Source organism: Danio rerio, chromosome 23 (assembly GCF_052040795.2).
Source record: "Danio rerio strain M-AB ecotype USA chromosome 23, GRCz13ab, whole genome shotgun sequence".
NCBI lineage: Eukaryota > Metazoa > Chordata > Actinopteri > Cypriniformes > Danionidae > Danio > Danio rerio.
The window spans coordinates 4,393,581-4,418,195 of record NC_141043.1 but is presented as its reverse complement, the minus strand read 5'-3'; the positions used below and the strand labels follow the sequence as shown (position 1 = coordinate 4,418,195).

Genomic DNA, 24,615 nt, shown 5'->3' with positions numbered 1-24,615 from the left:
TAATTTATTTGTTATTTGTTTTATTCTGAATGTTATTTCGTAATGGACATCTTTTATATATACACGTTTTTTTCGATCAATTTATTGCCCATTACACATTTGTGACCCAGAACCACAAAACCATCATACATGTTAGTTTTTGGAAACTGAATATAGATAGATGTACATAAATCAGCTTTCCATTGATGTTGACTATTTGATAATGTTAACTATTTCAAAATCTGGAATCGTCAAAAAAATCACATTTAAATTTCTCTAAATGATGTTTGAATAAATTAATGAGTTTTGATAGATTTACAATAGGAAATATATTAATGAAACATAATCTTTACTTAAATAAATTTAAATATGAAATAAATGGGGGAAAAAATGAAATAAATGCACCATATGACTAATCTGCAGTGCAAGCTCACATTTGCCTGAAACAACATAGCAATTTAACTCACATACTAATATTAAAAGTCACCCTAGCAGAGGATGGTTTCGAACCATCGACCTCTCCGCCACTGTGCTGCTACATTTAGCATTTAGCTGTAGATACTGCTGGTGAAGCCCCAATGAGGTGACACAGTGGGTAGTTCTGTTGCCTCACAGCAAGAAGGTCGCTGGTTCAAGCCTCGGCTGGCTCAGTTGCCGTTTCTGTGTGGAGTTTGCATGTTCTCCCTGAGTCCGCGTCCCCTGTGTAGGCAGCTTTTAATGTCAAAAATGAATTAACTTGATTTTTTATGATCACACTTGATTCAAACAGTCTGCAGAAACACTTTGATTGACATTCTTGCTTTGTGCTGTCATCAGAAGAATAAAGCCACCTGCCCGCTAGTGACCATCTCTCGCTCTTTAGCATAAACATCCCTGAGCAGTGGTGGAAAGACTACCGAAAATTCATGCTCAAGTAAAAGTACCACTACTTGCCCAAAAATGCAGCCTAAGTAGAGTAAAAGTCTAAATATTACTCAAAGTATGAGTAAAAAGTAGCCATTTTAAAAGTACTCAAGAGTTGTGAGTATTACGCTGTGTAAAGCTGATGAGTTTACACGCAATTTGTGCTTGTGTGTGTGTAAACTAACATTCTGTAGTGCATTATTGTTTAAGACTATTTGGTGATTTGGTCATCATTAAGTAAACACCCGTCATCCTCTCATCATTGACATGCAGTGTAAACAGTCTGGATCGTTGCCTGTAAAGATTTAGGGCATCTTCTTGGACACTTTTAATGCTTCCAAGCGGTTTGCTGCATTTATAAAGCATCCATGTCTTGAGTTAGTTCAGTATGATGTGATTTGCTGTGTGATTGGATTGGACAGGAATCACAAGACTGATTTTTCTACTCAGCCAATCCCCATGCATAGACAAGAAAAAATAAAGTAGTGACCGCAAGGAAAGTAGTTATATAAAAGTACTGATACCGCACTAAAAATGTACTTAAGGGAAAGTAAAAGTACACATTTTTAAAACTAATTAGTAAATTACAATTCCTGAGAAAAACTTCTCAGTTACAGTAATTTGAGTGTTTGTTATTGTTACTTTACACCACTGGCCCTGAGTGAGAAGCAGCCGTCCGCCATTAAACATTTAACCCTAAAACTGCTGAAGATAATGTCAGCAACTATGAGGCATTATAAATGTGCAGATTTAGGATGCACAAATGAACACTGTAGTCTCTATAAGACTCCATAGTTTTTTAGAGTTAACGTTAGTCCTGTTTTTTTTTTTCAATCTGCTGCTATGCTGACACATTTTTTTAAATATGTAGAACCACGTTGTTGCCTAAATGCAAACTTTTTAGGAATCCCTTATTTGAGCAGATTAAATGGACCAAAGTTTAAAGTTTTGAAGTGTGGGTGTACTTGATTAACTAATTTAATTTGACCATTTTTACTTGTAGATATATTGGGGGTTGTAATTGCAAGCATAGAATATGGGAGGAGATGGGCTTGGGTGGATTTACCTCCCCCTAATAAACTCCCCCCTCACCACCATCCAATCCCCAACAAACTATGCCCCTGATCAGAAATGTCATTCAGACAAATTTGTAATGACTGCAGTGTCACATTCTAGTCCTTTCATTTTTGGATAAGCCACATTAGTTCAAATAACAATTGCACATGAATACTTAACAGTATTTGTTTATCAGTTTAAGAAAAATGTTCAGCACCTTTCAGCAGCGGTCACTCCCCCTACTGGCATAATCAGATAGTGGAGTCAACGAAAGCCTGAAATGCCCCATTTTTGTGTCAAATTAATTCAAATTAAACTTATTTAATACACCCACCGGTCACTTTATTAGGTACATGAAGGAACTTTCGTTTTATTTGATGCAAACTAACCAGATTTCTTTCCGATATTAAAAACTCTCTGATATTTAGAATATTTAGATATTTAGAACAAAATAAGATCTCTGGGTTTGGAAAATTTTCAGATCTCATCAATAGTACAATTGTAAATAGTTAAATATATTTTGTAAATAGTTTTATATATATATATATATATATATATATATATATATATATATATATATATATATATATATATATATATATATATATATATATATATATATATATATATATAGTTGAAACCAGAAGCTTTCATACACTGTAAAAAAAGCACATAACCATTTAAAAAAAGTCAGATGTTAATGTGACTAAACGTTTTCTCTTTTAGGTTAGGTTAGTTAAGTTAGGATTATCAAATTAGTTTCTGTTCTGCTTAGTAGCAGAATAATGAGAGATATTTTTTGAGAAATTGTTATAACTTATCTTGTAATTCAAGCATATATACAATAAGATTATTCTGCCTCTGAGAAAGCTCAGGTGATGGTGTCGAGGTTTTGGAAGTTTCTGATTGGCTAATTGACAACATTTGAGTTAATTGGAGGCACAACTGTAGAATAGTATTAAAGGGAAACCTCAAACACACTGCTTCCTTGTGTGACAACATGGGAAAATCATCAAGCCAGAATCAACAACAAAGCCAGATTACAATTTGCTAAATTACACTGGAAAAAAGACTCATTTTTGGAGACATGTCCTGTGCTCTGATGGAACTAAGATTGAACTGTTTGGCCATAATGACCAGCATTTGGAGGACAAAGAGGAAAGCTTACAAGCCTAGAAACACCATCCCAACTGTGAAGTATGGGGGCGGCAGCATCATGTTGTGGGGCTGTTTTGTTGCAGGAGGGACTGGTCCACTTCACAGCATAGATGGCATCATGAAGAAAGAACATTATGTAGAAATACTGAAGCAACATCTCAAGACATCAGACAGGAAATTAAAACTTGGCCAAACTTCCAAACAGACCATGACCCTAAGCATACTGCCAAATTAGTTAAAATGTGCTTTAAGGACAACAGAGTGAATGTTTTGGAGTGGCCATCACAAAGCCCTGATCTCAATCCTATAGAAAATTAGTGGTCAGAGTTGAAAAAGCTTGTGCGAGCAAGACAGCCTACAAATCTGACTCAGTTACACCAATTCTGTCAGGAGGAATGGGCCAAATTTTGACCATCTAGAAATTAATTAAAAATTTGCTAAAAAAAAAACAATTTCTCACTGTCCTGGCATTTAGCAAATGTAAACTTTAAGTATGATTTATATATATATATATATATATATATATATATATATATATATATATATATATATATATATATATATATATAGGTGTGTGTGTGTGTGTGTGTTTTGAATTTATTATTATTTTTCTTTCTTCTTTGTTATTTTTTTTCTTATAAGTTAGCGGTACTTTCCGCTGTGGTGACTCCGGATTAATAAAGGGACTACGCCGAAAAAATAAAAATAAATGAAGTCTTGATAAGGCACAGCTGCGGATACTCACATAAATATGACATTTCTCGGCCCAGCGCCAACATATTGTTTTGTTTGTCTGTTTGTTTTTGTCAATGTATGTAATGTCCCTGAGGTTACACCCACACCGTACAAAACGTCATCCTGACGTCACCACGAAACTGAAAGTAGCAGAAAAGAGGCGGTGGTTGGTACAGTGGTAACTGCAGATGGAGATGGAGGTTTGTCAGAGTTTGCCTCTGGACTGTCTGATCAGTGTTTTCGCCCTTCTTCAGGATGAAGATTTACTGACTGCGTCTGTCGTTTGTAAGGTAACGTTAAGCAACTCCGCATGATGACTCTAGAATAAATGCAGAACATCTGATGCGACGGAAGACTTTATAGTCATTCTTACGATTTAAATAGTTGTTTTTTTCTGAGAAACGGGACCACTTGTGACCAGCACTGATTAAAGTGTAAATCGGAATGCGGAAACAGGTATGCTTGTGATCATAAACGGCTTTGATTCGTCCGTTCTAAAGAAGCGCTGAGAAAAGTAACAGATATCATGTGACAACCGTGTCAACAAAACTGGACACAAAAGTATTGAATTAAACTGTTGAAACCGAAGGTTTTTAGTGCTCATCAAATAGAATACATAATAGTCAGTCTGTAGGCCAGAGTATACTTAAAACAGATTTTAGGAATAAACATAGAATTATAAATAAATAAATAATAATCGCAATATACTACATTTCAGGTCAGTGCTTCCACTGTGAAATGAAAAGATTGGGTTAAAGTTGGTTTTATATTTGCACATTCTGACTTTTACTTTTGACTATGTCCTTAGAAAAGTATTTATTTATTTATTTATTTTTTTTTTGCAAATTCTAAATGGGAGAATCATATTAGCATCCAAATACTATTAAATAAAAACATTGTTCCGTACTGAAAAAACAGCTTTAACCAACCTAGGCTGGTTGGCTGGTTTTAGCTGGTCGACCAGGCTAGTTTTAGAGGGGGTTTTGGCCATTTCCAGGCTGGTTTCCTGGTCTTAGCTGGTCAGGCTGGGAGATGACCAACTAAAATCAGCTTGACCAGCCTAGCCAGGCTGGGAGCCCAACCAAAACCAGTTATGTCCAGCTTAAACCAGGCTGGTCAAGCTGGTTTTAGCTGGATTTTGCTGGTCATTTTCCAGCCTGACCAGCTAAGACCAGGCTGGAAATGGCTGGAAACTCAGTCAATAAAATAGTGCTAATGTTGTTTTGAAGTCATACATGCATACTTTTGGACCGAATAGTCAAAGTAGCATAGTAAACAATTTAGGGAGCGTGTCACAAGTTGTCAAATGAGCAAATGTACGAACATAAAACCAACTTTACCTCAATAAACACTGAATATCTTGCAGTTTTGAGCAAGTTAGAATTGTGAGATACAAACTGAGAACTGTGAGAAATAAATTCTGAATTCTGAGATTTAAAAAAAGTCCCAAAAGAATCACAAACTCAGAAATCAAGATGTAAACTCAAAATTAATATAAGATGTAAGGTCAATAAATTAATTAAACATAGGCCCAATCCCAATTCTACCCCTTAGCCCTTCCATTTACCCCTCTTTTGCGCGTTCACGTGAAGGGGTAGAGGTGTCCCAATTCTCTTTAGCTTAAAGGCATAAGGCTGAATACCCCTCAAAAGGGAGATTTTTCAGGACCACACTCGAAACCAAGGGGTACGAATATTCCCCAGAATACACCAGCCACAACGGCAGTATAAGATGCATCCGGAAGTGAAGAGATCCACAAAATATGCTCACCAGCATTATTACAAATTTTTACAACAAACAAGCACATGTTTTAATACATTTATATCCGCGTTTTTGTTTTACCATCATGCTATTTATATCTATACCATCTATCTAGATGTATACCGTCATTCGCTGTCTATAATTCATAATAATAACTACTGTACAGCAGTCCCACAGCATTCTGTCACTCGATGACACTCAAATTAGTGATGGCTGACATGAAACTGACGTTTCGACACAGTGTCGAGATCCTGAAGCGCAAGTGTTTCGAAGCACTGCACCGAAGCATGATCCGAAGCACCCAAGTCACGTGACTAAAGTGTTTCGAAACACCTGGGGCCTCATGTATCAACGCTGCGTACACACAAAAACTTTGCGTACGCCAGGTTTCACGCTCAGAATCGCTCACGTTTGGATTTACTAACAATGAACTGAATGTGGGAATGTGCGCAGCTTCACGGCAGCTTTCTGGCTGGCGTACGCACATTTTTTGTGCGTGTCTGTCTTATTTCCATTGGCGACTCCTAGAGGCAGTTGTGTTAAATTCCTCTCTACAAAGTGTCTGAGCCTTGCAATGGCAGCTGTATGAGACGGTTTCATCTAGCAGGTATATAAGGTTTCCATACCATACAGTTGACCCGCTAAACATTAAAGCACAATTTGCAGCGGTCGCCTGTTTTTTCAATGTAATCTGAGCGATCTACTGCACGCACATTGCTATAAAGACACTATCTGAAGATTTGCATGAGTGAATCAGAAACATTTCCATTCAATAAATGTGCAAATAAAATATGATGCACAAACTTATTAATGATTCCTACTTGTCTTTCTCGTGATAAATAGTTGGCAAAATCTGATATGTAGCGGGGAAAAAAAGAAGAAAGAATTCATCAGACGCTGGATTCGAGCCGAGTTCATGCTCGAACGTGTCAATACATGATCACATGCGTCTTACGAGCTGCGCCACTGAGACTGTTAAGGGCACTGCAACATTTTACAGATATAAACCACACTATTTCTTTTTTTAATGCACTCAGTGCGGTGTTCAGACCCAACTGTGTTAACCGCATCAGCTAAACTCTCTATTTCTATCTTTTTTTCTTAATTTACAGCACTGTGATAGTTGGGTTTAGGGTTTGGGTAGACATTATTAAAATACAATAAATGGGAAATTGAATGAATAATATAAATAATTCTTGATAACTTCAGGCCACAGTTTCTGATCTACCAACAACCCTGTTTTAAGACCAAAACAAGACATTTATTCACAAATTGTTTATTCGGATATCAGACCAATGTTGAAACAAAACGATACAAGAGCAAAGCATAACCAACTGGTATTAAAGCATTTCAAAACAACAACATCAGCCGAGATTCAAACCCACTATCCCCACATGGTAGTCAAATACCCTAACCACTCCACTATATTACTTAAAGGTTCAAGCATACAAAGTGGGGTTTAATGCCTCAATTTGCTCAACTGTTCTTTGCTAAAGCTGTTTCAGTGCAATACATAAAAAAATGACCACTAGGTGTCACTGTAGAGTGGGGTTTCGAAGCTTCGACACATTTGCTTCGACTGTTTCAGTGTTTCATGAAGCCTCGCTTTGCCCACCACTAACTTAAATACCCTGTCAGAAAAGTCTAGTGCAGGGGTGGCCAACCCTGTTCCTGGAGAGCCACCTTCCTGCAGATTTCAGTTGCAACCCATATCAAACACACCTGCCTGTAATTATCACGTGGTGTTCAGGTCCTAATTAATTGGTTCAGGTGTGTTTGATATGGGTAGCAACTGAAATCTGCAGGAAGGTGGCTCTCCAGGAACAGGGATGGCCACCCCTGGTCTAGTGGCTGGGAATGAGCTTTTTACAGTGTCTGCTATAACGGTAATGTGGTTTTCTTGTGTTTACATTAATAAATGACCAGGGGTCCGTACTTCGTACGTGGATTACTCAGTTAGCTGGATTTGGATATTGACGATTTGACATGATCCAGGATCGTTTCGTTCTTCAAAGCTGATCCGAGAGTTGTTGTCATGGCAACAGTTCTGCTAGGTCAAACCTGATCGGGAGCAGGCTCAATTCATATAAACAGATTAGATCGGCTCAGTTCAAGCAAAGATAATACAGAAAGTATGTTCTGAATTCTGATATTTTCTTACAGTAGTAGTTATACACTTGGGAAAAGAGTAAATATTTTTTAACTATATATATAAAGTTATAGTCATTAATAAAATAAATAAAGTTATACATATTAATAAAACGTATGCAATCTGCACCCTCGAAATGAAAGTACAAAGATTGCCACCTGGTGGTGCAAAGAGAAAACTTATTAGTATGAACTATTTAGATCGCTTTAGTATAAATTGTGTATAATAGAAATGCACAATATGTGACTTTTTTTTAAAGCAATAATACATTTCAGCAGTCATAAACATGTTTTGATAGTTAATATGCCGGTGATTTGATGCTTCACAAAAGTTGCAGACGCCTTTAACAATATGAAAATGCTTTTGTAAACAATCAGTTATTCTTTACACCGATTAAAAAACGGCTACTATAATAAAGAAAATCTTTTCTAAATGTGGAACTAAATACACTGATATGCATTGAAATACATGATGAATACTCTTGTCTTGACAAATGAAAGTGTAAAGCCTGCAGCTGACAACAAATGTGGAAAGTTCTTGTGTGTCATATTTAACAAGCCGTTTGCTGCTCATTTGATGTAATTTTGCTCACATGGATAATTGAATATTAATCAGATGATGTCATTACGCTGCTGTGCCGTCAGCCAATCATTGCATTGCTGATCATGATTTCGAGGCTCGATAGATCTGTCCTTCACAACACACGCAGCAATCTCTGATCAGTTCATCCAGACATTCTTATCTAATTCGCGAACTCGCTTGAAGAACCAAATTAGCGAGAGATCAGTTATCAAGATTAAAAGATCCAGGATCTGCCAAATAATCTTAGATCATTTAAGCGAACTACGAAGAACGGACCCCAGGGTGTAAGTGCACAGTACAGCTATGATCTTATTGCCACATTCTTTGTTAGGACAAAGAATTCCTGATTTCCTGAAGAAAAGTACCAAAAAAATAATGCAGCCATCTAAAATAACTACAGCAGTCGGGATCGTCAATCTCATATGAAGCAAGAGCTCACGATGACATCTGATGACGTGTGCTGGTGCTGTAGTGCTGTCCTATTTTTTAGGGGTAAAATTTGAAACCCTTCTCCTTCACACTCTGTTTCAAGGGCCATGGGGAAGGAGTAGGGGTACAAAAATAGCATCGGGATTGGGCCAAAGTCACGGTTCTCAGAAAAAAATGTGAGGAATAAAATAGCAGCATGTCATGTTGTTAAAGTGTGTTAGTTGCATGTAAATTTTAACCTGTTGTTTAGGAATGGCACTATGCGGCAGAGACCCCGTGGTTATGGAGGTAAGTCATTAAAGATTATTTCGTTAAACATTGTAAAATGACCTTAAAATGACTGTAAATCTTTTATCTCATTATGCTGAAGGGCTGATATTGCTATAATTTAATAATATTGAATTACCTGGCGACCTGGCAGTAGGTAGTGCTGTCGCCTCACAGCAAGAAGGTCGCTGGTTCGAACCTCGTTCAAGTCAGATGGCGTTTCTGTGTGGAGTTTGCATGTTCTCCCTGCGTTCGCGCGTGGGTTCCCTCTGGGTGCTCCAGCTTCCCCCACAGTCCAAAGACATGCAGTACAGGTGAATTGGGTAGGCTAAATTGTCCGTAGTGTATGAGTGTGAATGAGTGTGTATGGATGATTCCCAGAGATGGGTTGCAGGTGGAAGAGCATGCACTGCGTAAAGTATATGCTGGATAAGTTGGCGGTTCATTCCGCTGTGGCGACCCCAGATTATTAAAGGGACTAAGCTGTAAATGAATGAATGAATGAATAATAACCCAAATAAATAAGTTTATCTCCAAAAATAATGTTTCTATGTGTATTCTGGTACATTTTGTCTTGAAAATATAAACTTAAAGACTCCCATCATAGTTATTTTTGACTGGTTCCACCTCCTAAATCATACATTTCACTTCAATTATCTTTTTTTATGTGTTTGCTCTACAAATATATATAAACAATTGCATGAAACATCTATTTTCTGTATTATTTGTAATTTCAGGAGTAAAAACGAATAATTTTGTGTCTCTATGTTCTTGTCAACTCTGTTACGTTGGTTATAAAAAAGCAGAACAATCTGAAAAGCGCTGATTAAAAAAAAAAAAAGCATGTGACCTGCTCCAAGTGATGGCACTTCCTCTGGCAGGAAAATCTGGAAGGCATTGATGCCTAGTGTCTTTATTTTTTTCATTATTTTGTGGGAAATGTTTCTGATACGCCGATTGTAGATTAATTATAATGTGATGTTTCAGTAAATGTCTCAATAATTTTTTTAAACAATGATATGATGAACGTAAAATTGTGTTTTCGACATCGGTGTGGTGTCTGGTTTGAGCCTAAGCTAAAGCACAAAATAATGGAAAAAGCCAACTCTGTTAGTGGCTTTAAAGGAAATAGTAACACACAGAAATGTTCTCTTATCACATTTTGCATGATTTTACATTAATATCGGATTAATCTGAAACTTATTTAAATGCTCCTGCAGTTCTGGAATGAATCTTGTAGCTTACACCTTGTCAATTTGTCTCTGATAAGACGCTTGAATCTCGTCCATCATGTGTAGGAGAATGTGCCTGCAGAGATGGAGTTTCTGCAACGTTTCTCAGCTGCTCTCAGACACTGGGATGCCCTCATGGAAAGGTTATTTCCAGCGGCGCTCTCACCTGGAGAACAAAATGAAAACGGGCAGGTCAACTGCAGACTACACCTGCAAAAGCCTTCGAGGACACAAAGGCAAGTGATCTTATTACATCTCCAGGAGCTCAGCTCTAATGCCATTACAAACCATATCAAGAGCTGCACTGAGTCTGAGTTGATTCACAGGAGGAGTACACAACATATCAGCAGCCTTATCGATATTGGCTAATAAAATACATTTTTAATGTTATTGTTATTAGCCTGATAACAAATATATAGAGCAAAATATACAGATAATTGACTGATGTTTACAGTATAATTTATTTATTTATAATTTATTGATATTTTCAGTAAAGTATGTATTTTTTGCACTGGTTGAACCACTTCATGTGCACGCTTTCCAACACATTTTTAAATTATTTTATTGGTATGTTCATACATTCATTCATTAATTTTCTTGTCGGCTTAATCCCTTTATTAATACGTGGTTACCACAGCGGAATGAACCGCCAACTTATCCAGCAAGTTTTTACGCAGCGGATGCCCTTCCAGCCGCAACCCATCTCTGGGAAACATCCACACACACACATTCACACTCACACTCATACACTACGGACAATTTAGCCTACCCAATTCACCTGTACCGCATGTGTTTGGACTGTGGGGGAAACCGGAGCACCCGGAGGAAACCCACACGAATGCAGGGAGAACATGCAAACTCCACACAGAAACCCCAACTGAGCAGAGGATCGAACCAGCGTCCCAGCAACCTTGCACTACCTACTGCGCCACTGCTTCACCATATATATATATATATATATATATATATATATATATATATATATATATATATATATATATATATATACATATACACACACACACACATATATATATATATATATATATATATGTACATATATATATATATATATACATATATATATATATAAATATATATAAATATATATATATATATATATATATATATATATATATATATGTATATATATATATATATATATATATATATATATTTATATATATATATATATATGTATATATATATATATATATATATATATATATATTTATATATATTTATATATATATGTGTGTGTATATATATATATATATATATATATATATATATATATATATATATATATATATATATATATATATATATATATATATATATATATATATATGGCAGAAGATTTTATTTATAGGAAAAAAAAATGGGCCATAGAAAATATTACTTGATAAATAAAGTTCAGAGATCAGTACTGAATTAAAAGGTTTAAAATAAAATAAAATCAGTTGTTCACTGTATTGAAAATAGTTATTTCCCTTTTGTTTTTGCAATCGTGCAGAAAAATGTTTGGAAAAACTTAATCGGCTAATACATTGGCCTCCAAATGTAAAAAGGTATTGGTGAAAAAATTCCTTATCGGTGCATCCCTATTTTACAGCACACATTATTGTGTCTATGTCATACTTGAATTCTACAGGCAGAGTTGTTGGTTTTGCATACCTGGCTGGAAATGATGGTTGCTCAGATGTGTGGACCTGCACACCAGTTGTTTGCAGTGCATCAACAGACGGCACAATCAAAGCATGGGACATTCAGAAGGTATGACGTGTGCTTTCTTTTTCATGAGGTAGATGCATATGCTTGTTAGCATGATGCTTAAAAAAGGGCATATTTCAGTCCAAAACAGAAAGAAAAACATAGTGACAGACTTTAGGCTGTCCTTCTAAATTACCTTGATATTGATTTGTTCTTGATTCTTACTGATTTATTTATTTATTTATTTATTTATTTATTTATTTATTTTTAGCATACTTTAATACTACTTTTAGATCATCAAACTAATTAAATCATTCATTCATTCATTTTTCTTTGGCTTGGTTCCTTTATTTATCAGTAATCCCAACAGCGGAATGAACCGCCAACTTATCCAGCATATGTTTTACACAGCGGATGCCCTTCCAGCTGCAACCCAGTATTGGGAAATGCCCATACATTCACACAGACACACATACACTATGGTCAATTTAGTTTATTCGATTCACCTATAGTGCATGTCTTTAGACTGTGGGGGAAACTAGTGCACTGGGAGGAAACTCACACGAACACGGGGAGAACATGCAAACTTCACACGGAAACGCCAACTGACCCAGCCGGGACTCGAACCAGTGATGATCTTGCTGTGAGGAAACAGTGCTAACCACTGAGCCACTGTGCAGCCCAAACTAGTTAAATATTCAAAAATAAAACACAATTAAAGACATCAGGCAGTTTTGAAGTGAAGGTTTTTGTCATTGAGGGAAAACAAAATGTAAAACTGCATAGTCCTGTGTGAAACGGTGTGTACAAAAATATCCTGAAGGAGGATGTCCATGACCTCAAGTTGAAGTGAATTTGGGTTCTGCAGCAGGACAATGATACAAAGTCCACTTCTGAACAGCTGAAGAAAAACAAAATTAAGACTTTAGAGTGGCCTAGACAAAGTCCTGATCTGAATCTAATTGAGATGCTGTGACGTGAGCTTAAAAAGGCAGTTCATGCTCAAAAACATTCCAGCGTGGCTGAATTACAACAGTTCTGCAAAGCTGAGTGGGACAAAATGCCACCACAGCGCTTTAACAGTCTCATTGCAAGTTATTGAAAACGCTTGATTGCAGTTGGTGCTGCTAAGGGTGGGCCAGACATGTTATTAGGTTTAGGGGCCTAGGGCCACACCTCCCTTACCACCTGCGTCCTCAGTTATGTCCGCGGCACCTTCCTCACCACCCGGGTCCTCAGTTATATTCGCGCATAGATGACAGAATAGAAAGGGCGGCGTCAGCGACACCTCCATCAGCACCCGCGTGTCCTCAGTTATATCCGCGCATAGGGCTGCAGTATAGAGGTCCACGACACCCGCGCGTCCTCACTTAGTTATATCCGCGCATAGGGCAGCAGAATAGAGAGGACGGCGTCCGCAACACCTCCATCAGCACCCGCGTGTCCTCAGTTATATCCGCGCATAAGGCGGCAGTATAGAAGTCCACGACACCCGCGCGTCCTTACTTAGTTATATTCGCCCATAGGGTGGCAGAATAGAGAGGACGGCGTCCGCGACACCTCTCTCAGCACCCGTGCATCCTCACTCAGTTATATCCGAGCATAGGGCAGCAGTATAGAGGTCCACAACACCCGCGCGTCCTCACTCAGTTATATCCGCGCATAGGGCAGCAGTATAGAGGTCCACAACACCCGCGCGTCCTCACTCAGTTATATCCGCGCATAGGGCAGCAGTATAGAGGTCCACAACACCCGCGCGTCCTCACTCAGTTATATCCGCGCATAGGGCAGCAGTATAGAGGTCCACAACACCCGCGCGTCCTCACTCAGTTATATCCGCGCATAGGGCAGCAGTATAGAGGTCAACAACACCCGCGCGTCCTCACTCAGTTATATCCGCGCATAGGGCAGCAGTATAGAGGTCCACAACACCCGCGCGTCCTCACTCAGTTATATCCGCGCATAGGGCGGCAGAATAGAGTGGACGGCGTCCGCGACACCTCCATCAGCACCCGCGTCCTTAGTTATATCCGCGCATAGGGCAGCAGAATAGAGGTCCGTGACACCTCACTTCATTTTCATAACCGGTCAATTTCGTTTTCACATTGGGGTTAAGGGCGGCGTGATCGTTTTCTGCCTAGAGCGGCAGTTCAGCTTGCTCCGGCCCTGTTTAGGAGCAAACGCGTTTTTTCACACAGGGCTGTGTAGTTCTGTATATTGTTTTAATAATAGAAAATCTTCATTCAAAAAATTCATGATGCGTTTACTTGTGTTCCCTTTGACTAATATTTACTTTTGTTTGATGATCTGCATCATTAAAGTGTGTAAATTGTGGTGACACTGGTGCACATACATTACAGTTAGGCAAACTCCTTTATAGGGCTTCACTGCATTTTCACATTTAGTAGCCCCTTTCACACCGGTAAATACCCGGAAAATAACCGGAACGACTTTAAAAAAGTCCTGCCAGCTTGAGCTCCAACTTGCTTCAACACACCTACCTGGAAGTTTCTAGTATACCTAGTAAGACCTTGATTAGCTTGTTCAGGTGTGTTTGATTAGGGTTGGAGCTAAACTCTCCAGGACACTGGTCCTCCAGGACCGAGTGTGGACACCCCTGACCTACACTATCATTCTGTTTACATGCAGGGAGTTAATTTATGGACAAGCCCTGTCCAAGACCCCTTGCAGGACATGACAGTGGACACGGTGCAGTCTGTTATCATCACTTCTGACAGCAAAGGAACCATCAAAACCTGGAAGGGTGCAACCGGAGAGGAGCAGGCCTGCTTTAACTCTGGCTTCTCCAGAAGCACTCTGCTGGCGTTCAGCAACAAAGACGACAGCTCTTTCCTCATGGTGGGCCATAAATCATATGTGTGAATGTACAGCGGCTCAGTGTTTATTACAGAGAGCTTTGATTTTCAGGTGGGAAGTGTTTTGGGGTCTCTGCTGGTGCTGTCGCTGCCTGCTCTGTCCGAAGTCTCTCGGCATGTGGTGTGCGACTCCTTCATGCTAAACCTCCTTCTCTCAGCGCCTGATAAAAAGTGGATATTCGCTGCCTCCAAAGAGAATTTTGACTTAAGCCCAAAGGTAGGCAAGAATTATTGGGACAATTCAGAAATCCATATAAATACAGACGTAAACCCTGCTGAAAAGTCCAGCTTAAGCCAGCCTAGGATGGTTGGCTGGTTTTAGCTGGTCGACCAGCCTGGTTTTAGAGGGGTTTTGGCCACTTGCAGGCTGGTTTCCAGCCATTTCCAGCCTGGTTTTAGCTGGACATAGCTGGTTTTGGCTAGGCTGGTCAAGCTGGTTTTAGCTGGTCATCTCCCAGCCTGTCCAGCTAAAACCAGGTTGGAAATGGCTGGAAACCAGCCTGGAAGTGGCCAAAACCCCTCTAAAACCAGGATGGTTGACCAGCTAAAACCAGCCAACCATCCTAGTCTGGTATAAGCTGGATTTTTCAGCAGGGAACATAAACCTTTTGGTAACCCTTTGCTGAATCCTCAAATGAGTGTAGTTTCTGTTGATATGTAAAAATATGGGTGGGGGAAATATCGATAAAGCATAATATTGCAATATTTTCTACTGCAATATTTGGTCTCCCATATCGATATATCACCAATATTTCAATAAATCAACTGCTTTACCGTCTACTAGATGGTGGTGTTGAACTTGATTTTTTATATGAAGTGTTATGATGATGTGTGTGTGTGTGTTTGTGCAGGTTTTCTATAGTGACAGTGTGTGTAACCCTGATGAGGACAGTGTGTGTTGTAGTCTGCCAGTCACCGGCTGCTGTGCTGCAGTGTTTCTCCCGTCTCAAGCTGCTCGGCTTGCGGTCATTCACTCTGACGGCCTCTTCAGAAACAAAACACTCTCCGTCTTTGATTTGACCATGAAGGAGTCCAAATACAAAAGGGAACCTCACGGTGGGTTTTTGAAATATACCGATCGTCATGTTGTAGGTTTACTTAAAGGGGTACCACAAGGCTCAGTTCTCAGTCCCTTACGTTTTACATTAAGTTAGTTTCCACTGTTGATACACAACTCTATATCTCCTCTCAACCTGATAATTTTGTACAAATTCACAAAACTAACAGATTGTATAGCTGATATTTAAAATTGAATGGCTAAAAATGTCAGTGGGGAAAATAAGTATTGATCACGTCAGGTTTTTTTTTTCTGGGAATAATATTTCTAAAGGAGCTGTTGATGTGGAATTAAAGCAGATTTAAGTAAAAACCCAAACAATACAAACATCAAAACAAAACAAAAAATCTGATAAATGAGTTATGTGTAGGCCCACACGGAATCTGCGCGCGCAGAATTTCGCAGATTTTCCGCAGATTTCCGCAGATTTTTAGCCCATTATTAATTCAGTTTATTTACTTGAGTAAATGTGTGAATCTGAATTTATTCCATTTTTATTCAGTGATTTATTACTTTTTATTTAATATATTAAGGTTTTAGTTCTGATACTCCGCTGGATACTCCCAAAATAATTTCACAGAAATCTGCAGATTTTTATCAAAATTCTCCGCAGAAATAACAGAAAACGTCCGCAGATTCCGTCTGGCCCTGGTTATGTGTAATAATGAAATGACACAAGGAGAAAGTACTGAACTACTGAACTGTATTTAATACTTTATATAAAGGCTTTTTTGGTGATGGCAGCTTAAAGATGCCTCTCATATGGATAATGAAGTCACATGCACTGTTGAAGTCTGGTAAAAACACACCTAAACAGTGTTAAAATTGAGATGGTTTTGTGGGTCTCGTCTATCAAATCTGATCTTTATTTTGGATTCAAGTCAGCTGATTTACACTGAGGAACAACAGAGGGTTGCTGAAGAACTACTGAGCGATTTCAGCTGCTGTCTGGGCGTTCACTGCCTTTCTACACCTTCCTTTCTTCATGTGTTTATCACTTTTTACCAGCATCATTTCATGTTATTGCCCATAACTTTTGTAAAGTAATTAGATTTGTTTTCATATATCACATTGTTTTCATCTTTTTTTATATATGGATTTCTTCGGTTGTCTCCAACATCTGGTGAACATTTCAAGTCATCAGCACCTTTAGAAATATGTTTTCTGAGAAAAGCGGTGACATGTTCAATACTTATTTTCCCAGCTGTATTACTAAATTCAGTTAAAAGTGAGGTCTTGCTTATTGGACTGAAAAACCTCTTGTGCAAAAATCTAGAATACTGTTCATTAGGGGTGTCACGATTTCAATTTGTAATCGAAATCGATCGAAATTTATGCTCAATTTCGATTATCGAATCAAAAAACAGAATCGTCGATGCTGCCACGCCCCCATGTCACGTCAGCTTGGCTTGCCAAGCGGAAAAAAAAACAGGCTTGTTGAAGTGCTTGTTAAACTGCAGAAGCAGGAGACCCGTCGACAGAGCTTAAACCCTCTCCTCTTTCAATGAAGTCGCCGGTGTGGAAGCATTTTGGATTTCCAGTGAGTTATGTTGACAACGTTCATGTTGTCGACAAAAAAAACACAGTTTTGCAAGCTCTGCTATGTACGTATTACGTACGGTTCGTCCGATAGACAACACCGGCATCGCGATCCTCCGCCCGCCCCCGTTGCAAATCCGCTCGCGAAAAGTACACACTCAGGCCCTGTTTACACTAATAGGTCTTTGTTTTTAAATGGCATTTTAGAACGACAACGATTTGACATACACAGTGGCGTGTAGCATTTCTGAGCAGCCCTCCTTCCTCTCTACCTCTGAAAATGCACGTCACATGACCACACAGACACAGACGCACTCACAGCCTTACGCTCGAGACAGCAGGTCCAGGCAGTCAGAGGACTGCTTCAATCTTTCACTCACTTGCACTCAGTCATTTTAGCGAACACCTCAGATACTGTTGGCTGGTTCCTGTTGGTTGTGCGGCTTTTTTACCGACGGCATTATAACGACACAGATCACTGCCTATTCACGAGTCCCGCAGAAAAAGTGATTGACAGGTGGTAATTATGTGTGTATCTTGCCTTTATTCATTTACTGTATGATTTGTTTATGGGTAAATGAAAGACCATGCAGGTCAGATAGTTTAATACAAATAATTAATTGGTCATTAATTAATTAATTATTCATAATCGAAAATCGAATCGACTCGTGCCTTTAGAATCGAAAATGTAATCGAATTGAGGATTTGGAGGATCGTGACACCCTTACTGTTCATGAAGTTTCAGTTCAGACCTCATCTTCAGTCAAAAATTTTGGGGTGATTTTTTTATTTTTTATAACAACCTATCATTTAAAGGCCACATTTCTAGCATCTGTAAAACAGCATTTTTTTCATCTTAAAAATGTTGCCAAACTTTAACATATGTGCTTAGTTACAATTTGCGTTGTAATTGTAAAGTGCTCTAGAAATAAAGATGAATTGAATTGACAGTTCACCCAAAACTGTTAATTCTGCCATTAATCACTCACCCTCCACTAGTTTTAATCCTGTATGAGTTTTTTTTTTTGAACAGAATATATGAATCACTAAAAAAAAAAAAAAAATTGCGACGCAGTGGCGCAGTAGGTAGCGCTGTCGCCTCACAGCAAGAAGGTCGCTGGGTCAATCCTCGGCTAAGTTGGCGTTTCTGTGTGGAGTTTGCATGTTCTCCCTGCATTCGCGTGGGTTTCCTCCGGGTGCTCCGGTTTCCCCCACAGTCCAAACACATGCGGTACAGGTGAATTGGGTAGGCTAAATTGTCCGTAGTGTATTAGAATGTGTGTGTGGATGTTTCCCAGAGATGGGTTGCGGCTGGAAGGGCATCCGCTGCGTAAAAATGTGCTGGATAAATTGGTCGTTCATTCTGCTGTGGCGACCCCGGATTAATAAAGGGACTAAGCCGACAAGAAAATGAATGAATGAACAATATATTTTGAAGAAAGCTGGAAAAGCAGCCATCGACTAGCATTTGTACTATGAATGTCAATTGCCGTTTTTTTCCTATCATTCTTCTTTAGAATATCTTCTTGTTTTGTAGTAGAGTAAATGGTGAGGAAATTCAAATCATTGTTTGAACTGTCCCTTTAATGTTTCTTATTTATTGTTTACAATCATCACTTGCCTGGAGTGTGCATTGTTTTCTGATAATGTCATGCTTTCCCATTTCAGCTCAGCAAGTTGCATCTTTTCAGGTTGATCTGAGCCATCGTTCAGACGTCATTCTGCAGGCCAGAGGGAGCAGCACTGTTCTGCTCGCAGACGGAAACCATCTGAAGGTCTACACCATTAAAGGAGAACTCGTAGCTAGTTTTGAAGATCATTTACAGCCAATCACTGCTCTTTGTGTGGTAAGACATTTTACCATTCTCCTTTACTAAATGTTCTCCTGCAAACAGATGTACAATCTATACTGTGAACAATTTGGGACAGCCTATAAAGTTATGAAAAAAAATTGGCAAAATAAAACCTCAGATGAACAAAATATATCACGAACAAAAATAAGTTCGGCACAAGGTTTGGAACCAGTTGATGGTGTGAAAATAGTGAGTAAATTCTCATTTTTGGGTAAACTGTCCCATTACGACAGTCATGAAAACAAACTAAAATAAAATAAGTTATTAAAAATTAATAATTGTTTTTAAAATTAATAATCGATCACACTTTGGGCTCTATTTTAACGATCTAGACGCAAAGTCTAAAGTGCAGGGCGCAAAAGCATTAAGGGCGTATCTAAATCCACTTTTGCTATTTTAAGGAGGGAATAATCCGCTCTGCGCCGTGGAGCATGGTCTAACAGGGCTGTGTTCTCTCTTTCCTAGATAGGGAAATGGTGTTGTACGCACAGATATCCATTTGCCTACATAATTCTTTTCGTTTGTTAAGCACAAAAATTTGTTTCAAAACTATTTCTAAATTCAGTTTTAATTTCCAGCTAATTAATAAATGAGCAGTAATATTGAAGTGTGGTTATATCCAAACACAAATCCTATGCCCCGTATGGTACAAAACCTGACAGGTGGACGAATCTAAGCTTGTTTTTAATAAAACAAATATAAATATGCATATAATAAATACTACTACTACTAATATTATTATACAAAAGCAAATTCTCATGAATAAACTGAAAAAAGCCCCCCGAAGAAGGCATGGGTGCCCCTTATTTCGAGACCGAAACACTTATGAGTCCACAAAGTGGCACAAATGGATTTGCTATTTAAACAACGTGGCGAAAAATGGAAAAATTATGGTTGCATTGGTCTGAAAATAGCAACACGTCAGGGCCAACACGTCTTGTGCCTTACTGCGCCGGGTGTATGATAGCGCCCTTAGACTGAAAAGCTGACCTGTGGCTGTTTAGAGAAACACCTGTAAATGCACTTTACCACACAAACACGATTAAATATCTAACTTTTCTTAAACTGCCAAAAAATGTACACTAGGCATGTTTAACTACATATTCCCCTGGGGTCCGTTCTTCGTACCTCGCTTAAATGATCTAAGATTATTTGGCAGATCCTGGATCTTTCAATCTTGATAACTGATCTCTCGCTAATTTGGTTCTTCAAACAAGTTCGCGGATCAGATTAGAATGTCTGGATAAACTGATCTGAGATCGCTGCGTGTGTTATGAAGGACAGATCTATCGATCCTCGAAATCATGATCAGCAATGCAACGATTGGCTGACGGCACAGCAGCGTAATGACATCATCTGATTAATATTCAATTATCCATGTGAGCAAAATTACATCAAATTAGCAGTAAACGGCTTGTTAAATATGACACGCAATAACCTTCCACATTTGTTGTGAGCTGCAGGCTTTACACTTTCATGTGTCAAGAGTATTCATCATGTATTTCAATGCAAATCAGTGTATTTAGTTCCACATTTAGAAAAGATTTTCTTTATTATAGTACAGTTTTTTTAATCGGTGTAAAGAATAACTGGATGTTTACAAAAGCGTTTTTATATTGGTAAAGGCGTCTGCAACTTTTGTGAAGCATCAAATCACTGCATATTAACTATCAAAACATGTTTATGACTGCATAAATGTATTATTGCTTTAAAAAAGTCATATATTGTGCATTTCTATTATACACAATTTGTACTAAAGCGATCTAAAAAGTTCATATCAATAAGTTTTCTCTTTGCACCACCAGGTGGCAGTCTTTGTACTTTCATTTCGAGGGTGCAGATTGCATACGTTTTATTAATATGTATAACTTAATTTATTTTATTAATGACTATAACTTTATATATATAGTTAAAAAATATGTACCATTTCCCCAAGTGTATATAACTACTACTGTAAGAAAATATCAGAATTGGGAACATACTTTCTGTATTATCTTTGCTTGAACTGAGCCGATCTAATCCTGTTTATATGAATTGAACCTGCTCCCGATCAGCTTTGACCTAGCAGAACTGTTGCTATGACAACAACTCTCGGATCAGCTTTGAAGAACGAAACGATCCTGGATCGTGTCAAATCGTCAATATCCAAATCCAGCTAACTGAGTAATCCACGTACGAAGAACGGACCCCTGGTTTCACAAACAAGGTTTAAGGCTAGACAAGATCCCAGCTCAAAATAACTTGCGGTGGGATGTCTTAAAATATGTCAGTGATATTTTTTTTACCTCCAGGTGCACACCAGTAACATTGTTCTCAAGCCATTTTTATAAATGTGTCTTAAATAGCCTTATTTAACCAAGGCCTAGTCCTGGCTTAATCTAAGCCCTGTTTGTGAAACTGGGCCATTGTCTTTAAAATGAATAAGTAAATCCTTCATCATTTTTTAAACTATTTGTTATAGTTATAGCCAGCAGTTAGCTCTCTGCAACTCTCACATGGTCTCCCACTGAAGATAAGCAGGGACTCTATACTGCTCAGTGTCCGCCGTCTTTCGGATGAGAGGTTAAACCGAGGTCCTGACTCTCTCATTTATTCATTCATTTTCTTGTCGGCTTAGTCCCTTTATTAATCCGGGGTCGCCACAGCGTAATGAACCACCAACTTATCCAGCAAGTTTTTACGCAGCGTATGCCCTTCCGGCCGCAACCCATCTCTGGGAAGTCCTCACTCTCTGTGGTCTTTAAAAATCCCAGAATGTCCTTCGAAAAAGAGTAGGGGTTTAACCCCGGCTTCCTCGCCAAATTTGCCCACTGGCTTCTGTCCATCATGGCCTCCTAACCATCCCCATATCATAATCGGCTTCATCACTCTGTTTCCTCTCCACCAATCAGCTGGTGTGTGGTGTGCGGTCCCCCCCCCCCTCTATGTCTAAAGTGCTTTGAGTGCCCAGAAAAGTGCCATATAAATGTAAATGTACAAATGTTCTGTGGTTTGGGGTTCAGTGTTTGTTCATCACGAAGAGGTTTGCATTAAACTTTGCTCTGGTCAATACTGGTGGACTAATCTGTCAAACTGGATTTACTAAAACTGAAACTGAATATATAAAAATGAAATTAAAATGTTTTCTAAACCAAAAAACTACCATTAATGAAACTGAAATTTACAATCATTATTTAAAAAGCATAAAAAAATTCACAAGCAAAATTATAATAACCTCGGTCAACACAATAGCCCCTTTCACACAGTGATACGGGTAAATATCCGGAAAATTTACGGAACGACTTTACCGGTATATACAAAAAAGCGCTGTTCACACAGGCGAGGACGTTACGGAATTTTTCCGGAAAAGAGCGTTCACACATCCATTCCAAAATACCGGTAAATTCTGACATCATTCACCACAAATGAGCTTTAAACGGCTGCGCTTGTGTTTGCAAACATTTGACTAAATTACAAACTCTTTTGATGATCTATATTGTGAACAACTTTCGCAGGATCACTTTCGCATGTCGAGATGTTCATAATATGTGCGTGTGCTGGCGCTCACAGGCTGTTTCATGGGCACACGCAAAGCTTGAAGGTAAACAAACAACGGCTTATCATAAGCATCTCATCGATGATTATTTGCACAGTTGGCATTAAGAAGAACATATAAACGTGATCTGACTAACTTCTAGCAGCTAAATGTGTCTGGAAAAATATTCAAAGGCTTTTATTCTCACAAACCGCGCGGACGTAAATGCGTCTGACTGTTGTGATTGGCTTAAGCAGAAGTCTTACGTCAGCACGTTCTAGACGTGCACGCGCTTATTACGGCAATCTTCCTTCTGCATTCACACAGCGCAGCATTCTGGCAAATTGCCGGTAATGTTACAACTTCTCTTTCCGGAAAATAGCCAGAACGAATTTACCGGTATTTTCAAAAAGGACCTGTTCACACATACAACCTTTCCGGAAAATTGCCGGTAATTTTCCGGAAAGGTCTGTATGTGTGAAAGGGGCTATTGACTTTCCCACACCTTAAGCTGAGCCAGAGGATTTAAAAAGTCCTCATAAAAAAATAACTAAAGTGGACGTACAGGATCTGAGTAATACGTTTGTCACCCACAGCTTTCCTCTCGTCTTTATTTTTGTTCAATAAACAAATGACACAGTGTGAGATGTCATGTGATGTTGTTCAAATTAAGTTTTATCTTACAAACTTTAAGACCTGCCAAGGACCGTATAGTTGTGTTATTATTTGTCCTGATACAGAAAACCACAACATTTTCACATCAGTGTATAAAAGTGTTGTTTTTTGCAGGACAGTTTTAGGGTGGTGACAGCGTCTCGAGACCTGTCTCTCAGAGTACTGACCTGGAGAACTGACCCCGAACACGGCCTTAGCCTGGAGAGCCAGTATCACCTGCTCGGAGGATCCCACACAAGATCCAGGTACAGCATCATCCTTCATATTTGAAAGGCACCTTCACATAAACAATGTGTGCGTCTCAATCACCTACCTTGTTCAGTAGTCAAGTGCACTTGAATGTGGGCTTCATAAAAAGTCCCACAATGCACCGTGAAAATCAGGGAGCGTCGATGTGCATACAAACAATGTTCACACCCATCTCCTGCAACCCTCCCGTTTTGTTATTTCTCCTCGAAAACTCCTGTAATTTCACTCCCCACCTCTGGTCCTCATCTTTTTGGTACAATCACCCCCACCCCCCAAAACCCCTCCCCCCACGTCATAGTTATCAACTTTGGTATAGTATCTGATCGTCACCGCCGCCCGAAACTCAGACTATGGTACTCATGTTTGCTACTCAGATGATTGCAAAACTTCACCCCCCAAACTCCCCCTCCGTCTTGGGAATTTTAGAGACAAATGTTGGTAGATATGTCAAGCGCACTATCTGCTCTTAACTGAAGGAGCGCAAAACATGAATCACAAGAACCAAATCATCAAACATAATGACGAACTAGAGACTTAAAAAAAGAAACGTATTTATTTATATTTAAAGTCCGCATGAACTGGAAGAAGCTGCTGAGACTTTCATTTCAGAATGTTGATGTACTTTCAACTGAAACTGAATATTGAGTAGGAGGCGGGGCTTTCATTTGCGCATATTTCCCTCATAGCAAACTTAACGTAGAGCCATATGAGAGAGACTTGCATTAACCGAATTCCAAAATGTTTGATCGTCACTTGATTCATGTACACTTAAATAGTTCCAAAAGTGACTCATGGTTAATTCGAATGTTAGATAACAATAAAATATACACAATATTATTTTTTTAAACTTTGAACTTTACAAAAGTGCAAATCCTTAGCAACTTGGCT

At 38.7% G+C, this 24,615-nt stretch overlaps 2 protein-coding genes across 13 annotated transcripts in view; one reads left to right on the top strand and one right to left on the bottom strand.

The window, feature by feature from the left end:
* Positions 1–24,615, bottom strand: part of raf1a (Raf-1 proto-oncogene, serine/threonine kinase a) — a 778,989-nt gene that overhangs the window by 402,828 nt on the left and 351,546 nt on the right. The gene's annotated exons all lie outside the window — the stretch shown is intronic.
* The window catches only part of fbxw12 (F-box and WD repeat domain containing 12), a 31,028-nt gene continuing 10,377 nt past the window's right edge, over positions 3,965–24,615 (top strand). For 6 of the 10 annotated variants that reach the window (XR_015522546.1, XR_015522547.1, XR_015522545.1 and 3 more), the window contains exons 1-9: positions 4,001–4,121; positions 9,003–9,040; positions 10,318–10,491; positions 11,910–12,027; positions 14,614–14,823; positions 14,893–15,057; positions 15,692–15,896; positions 19,105–19,283; positions 23,593–23,723. Coding sequence is in view for 4 of the 10 variants with exons in the window: in XM_087304884.1 (XP_087161010.1) it covers positions 4,020–4,121; positions 9,003–9,040; positions 10,318–10,491; positions 11,910–12,027; positions 14,614–14,823; positions 14,893–15,057; positions 15,692–15,896; positions 19,105–19,283; positions 23,593–23,723 (1,322 nt within the window). In the remaining 6 variants the exon portion in view is untranslated. 10 annotated transcript variants of the gene reach the window in all.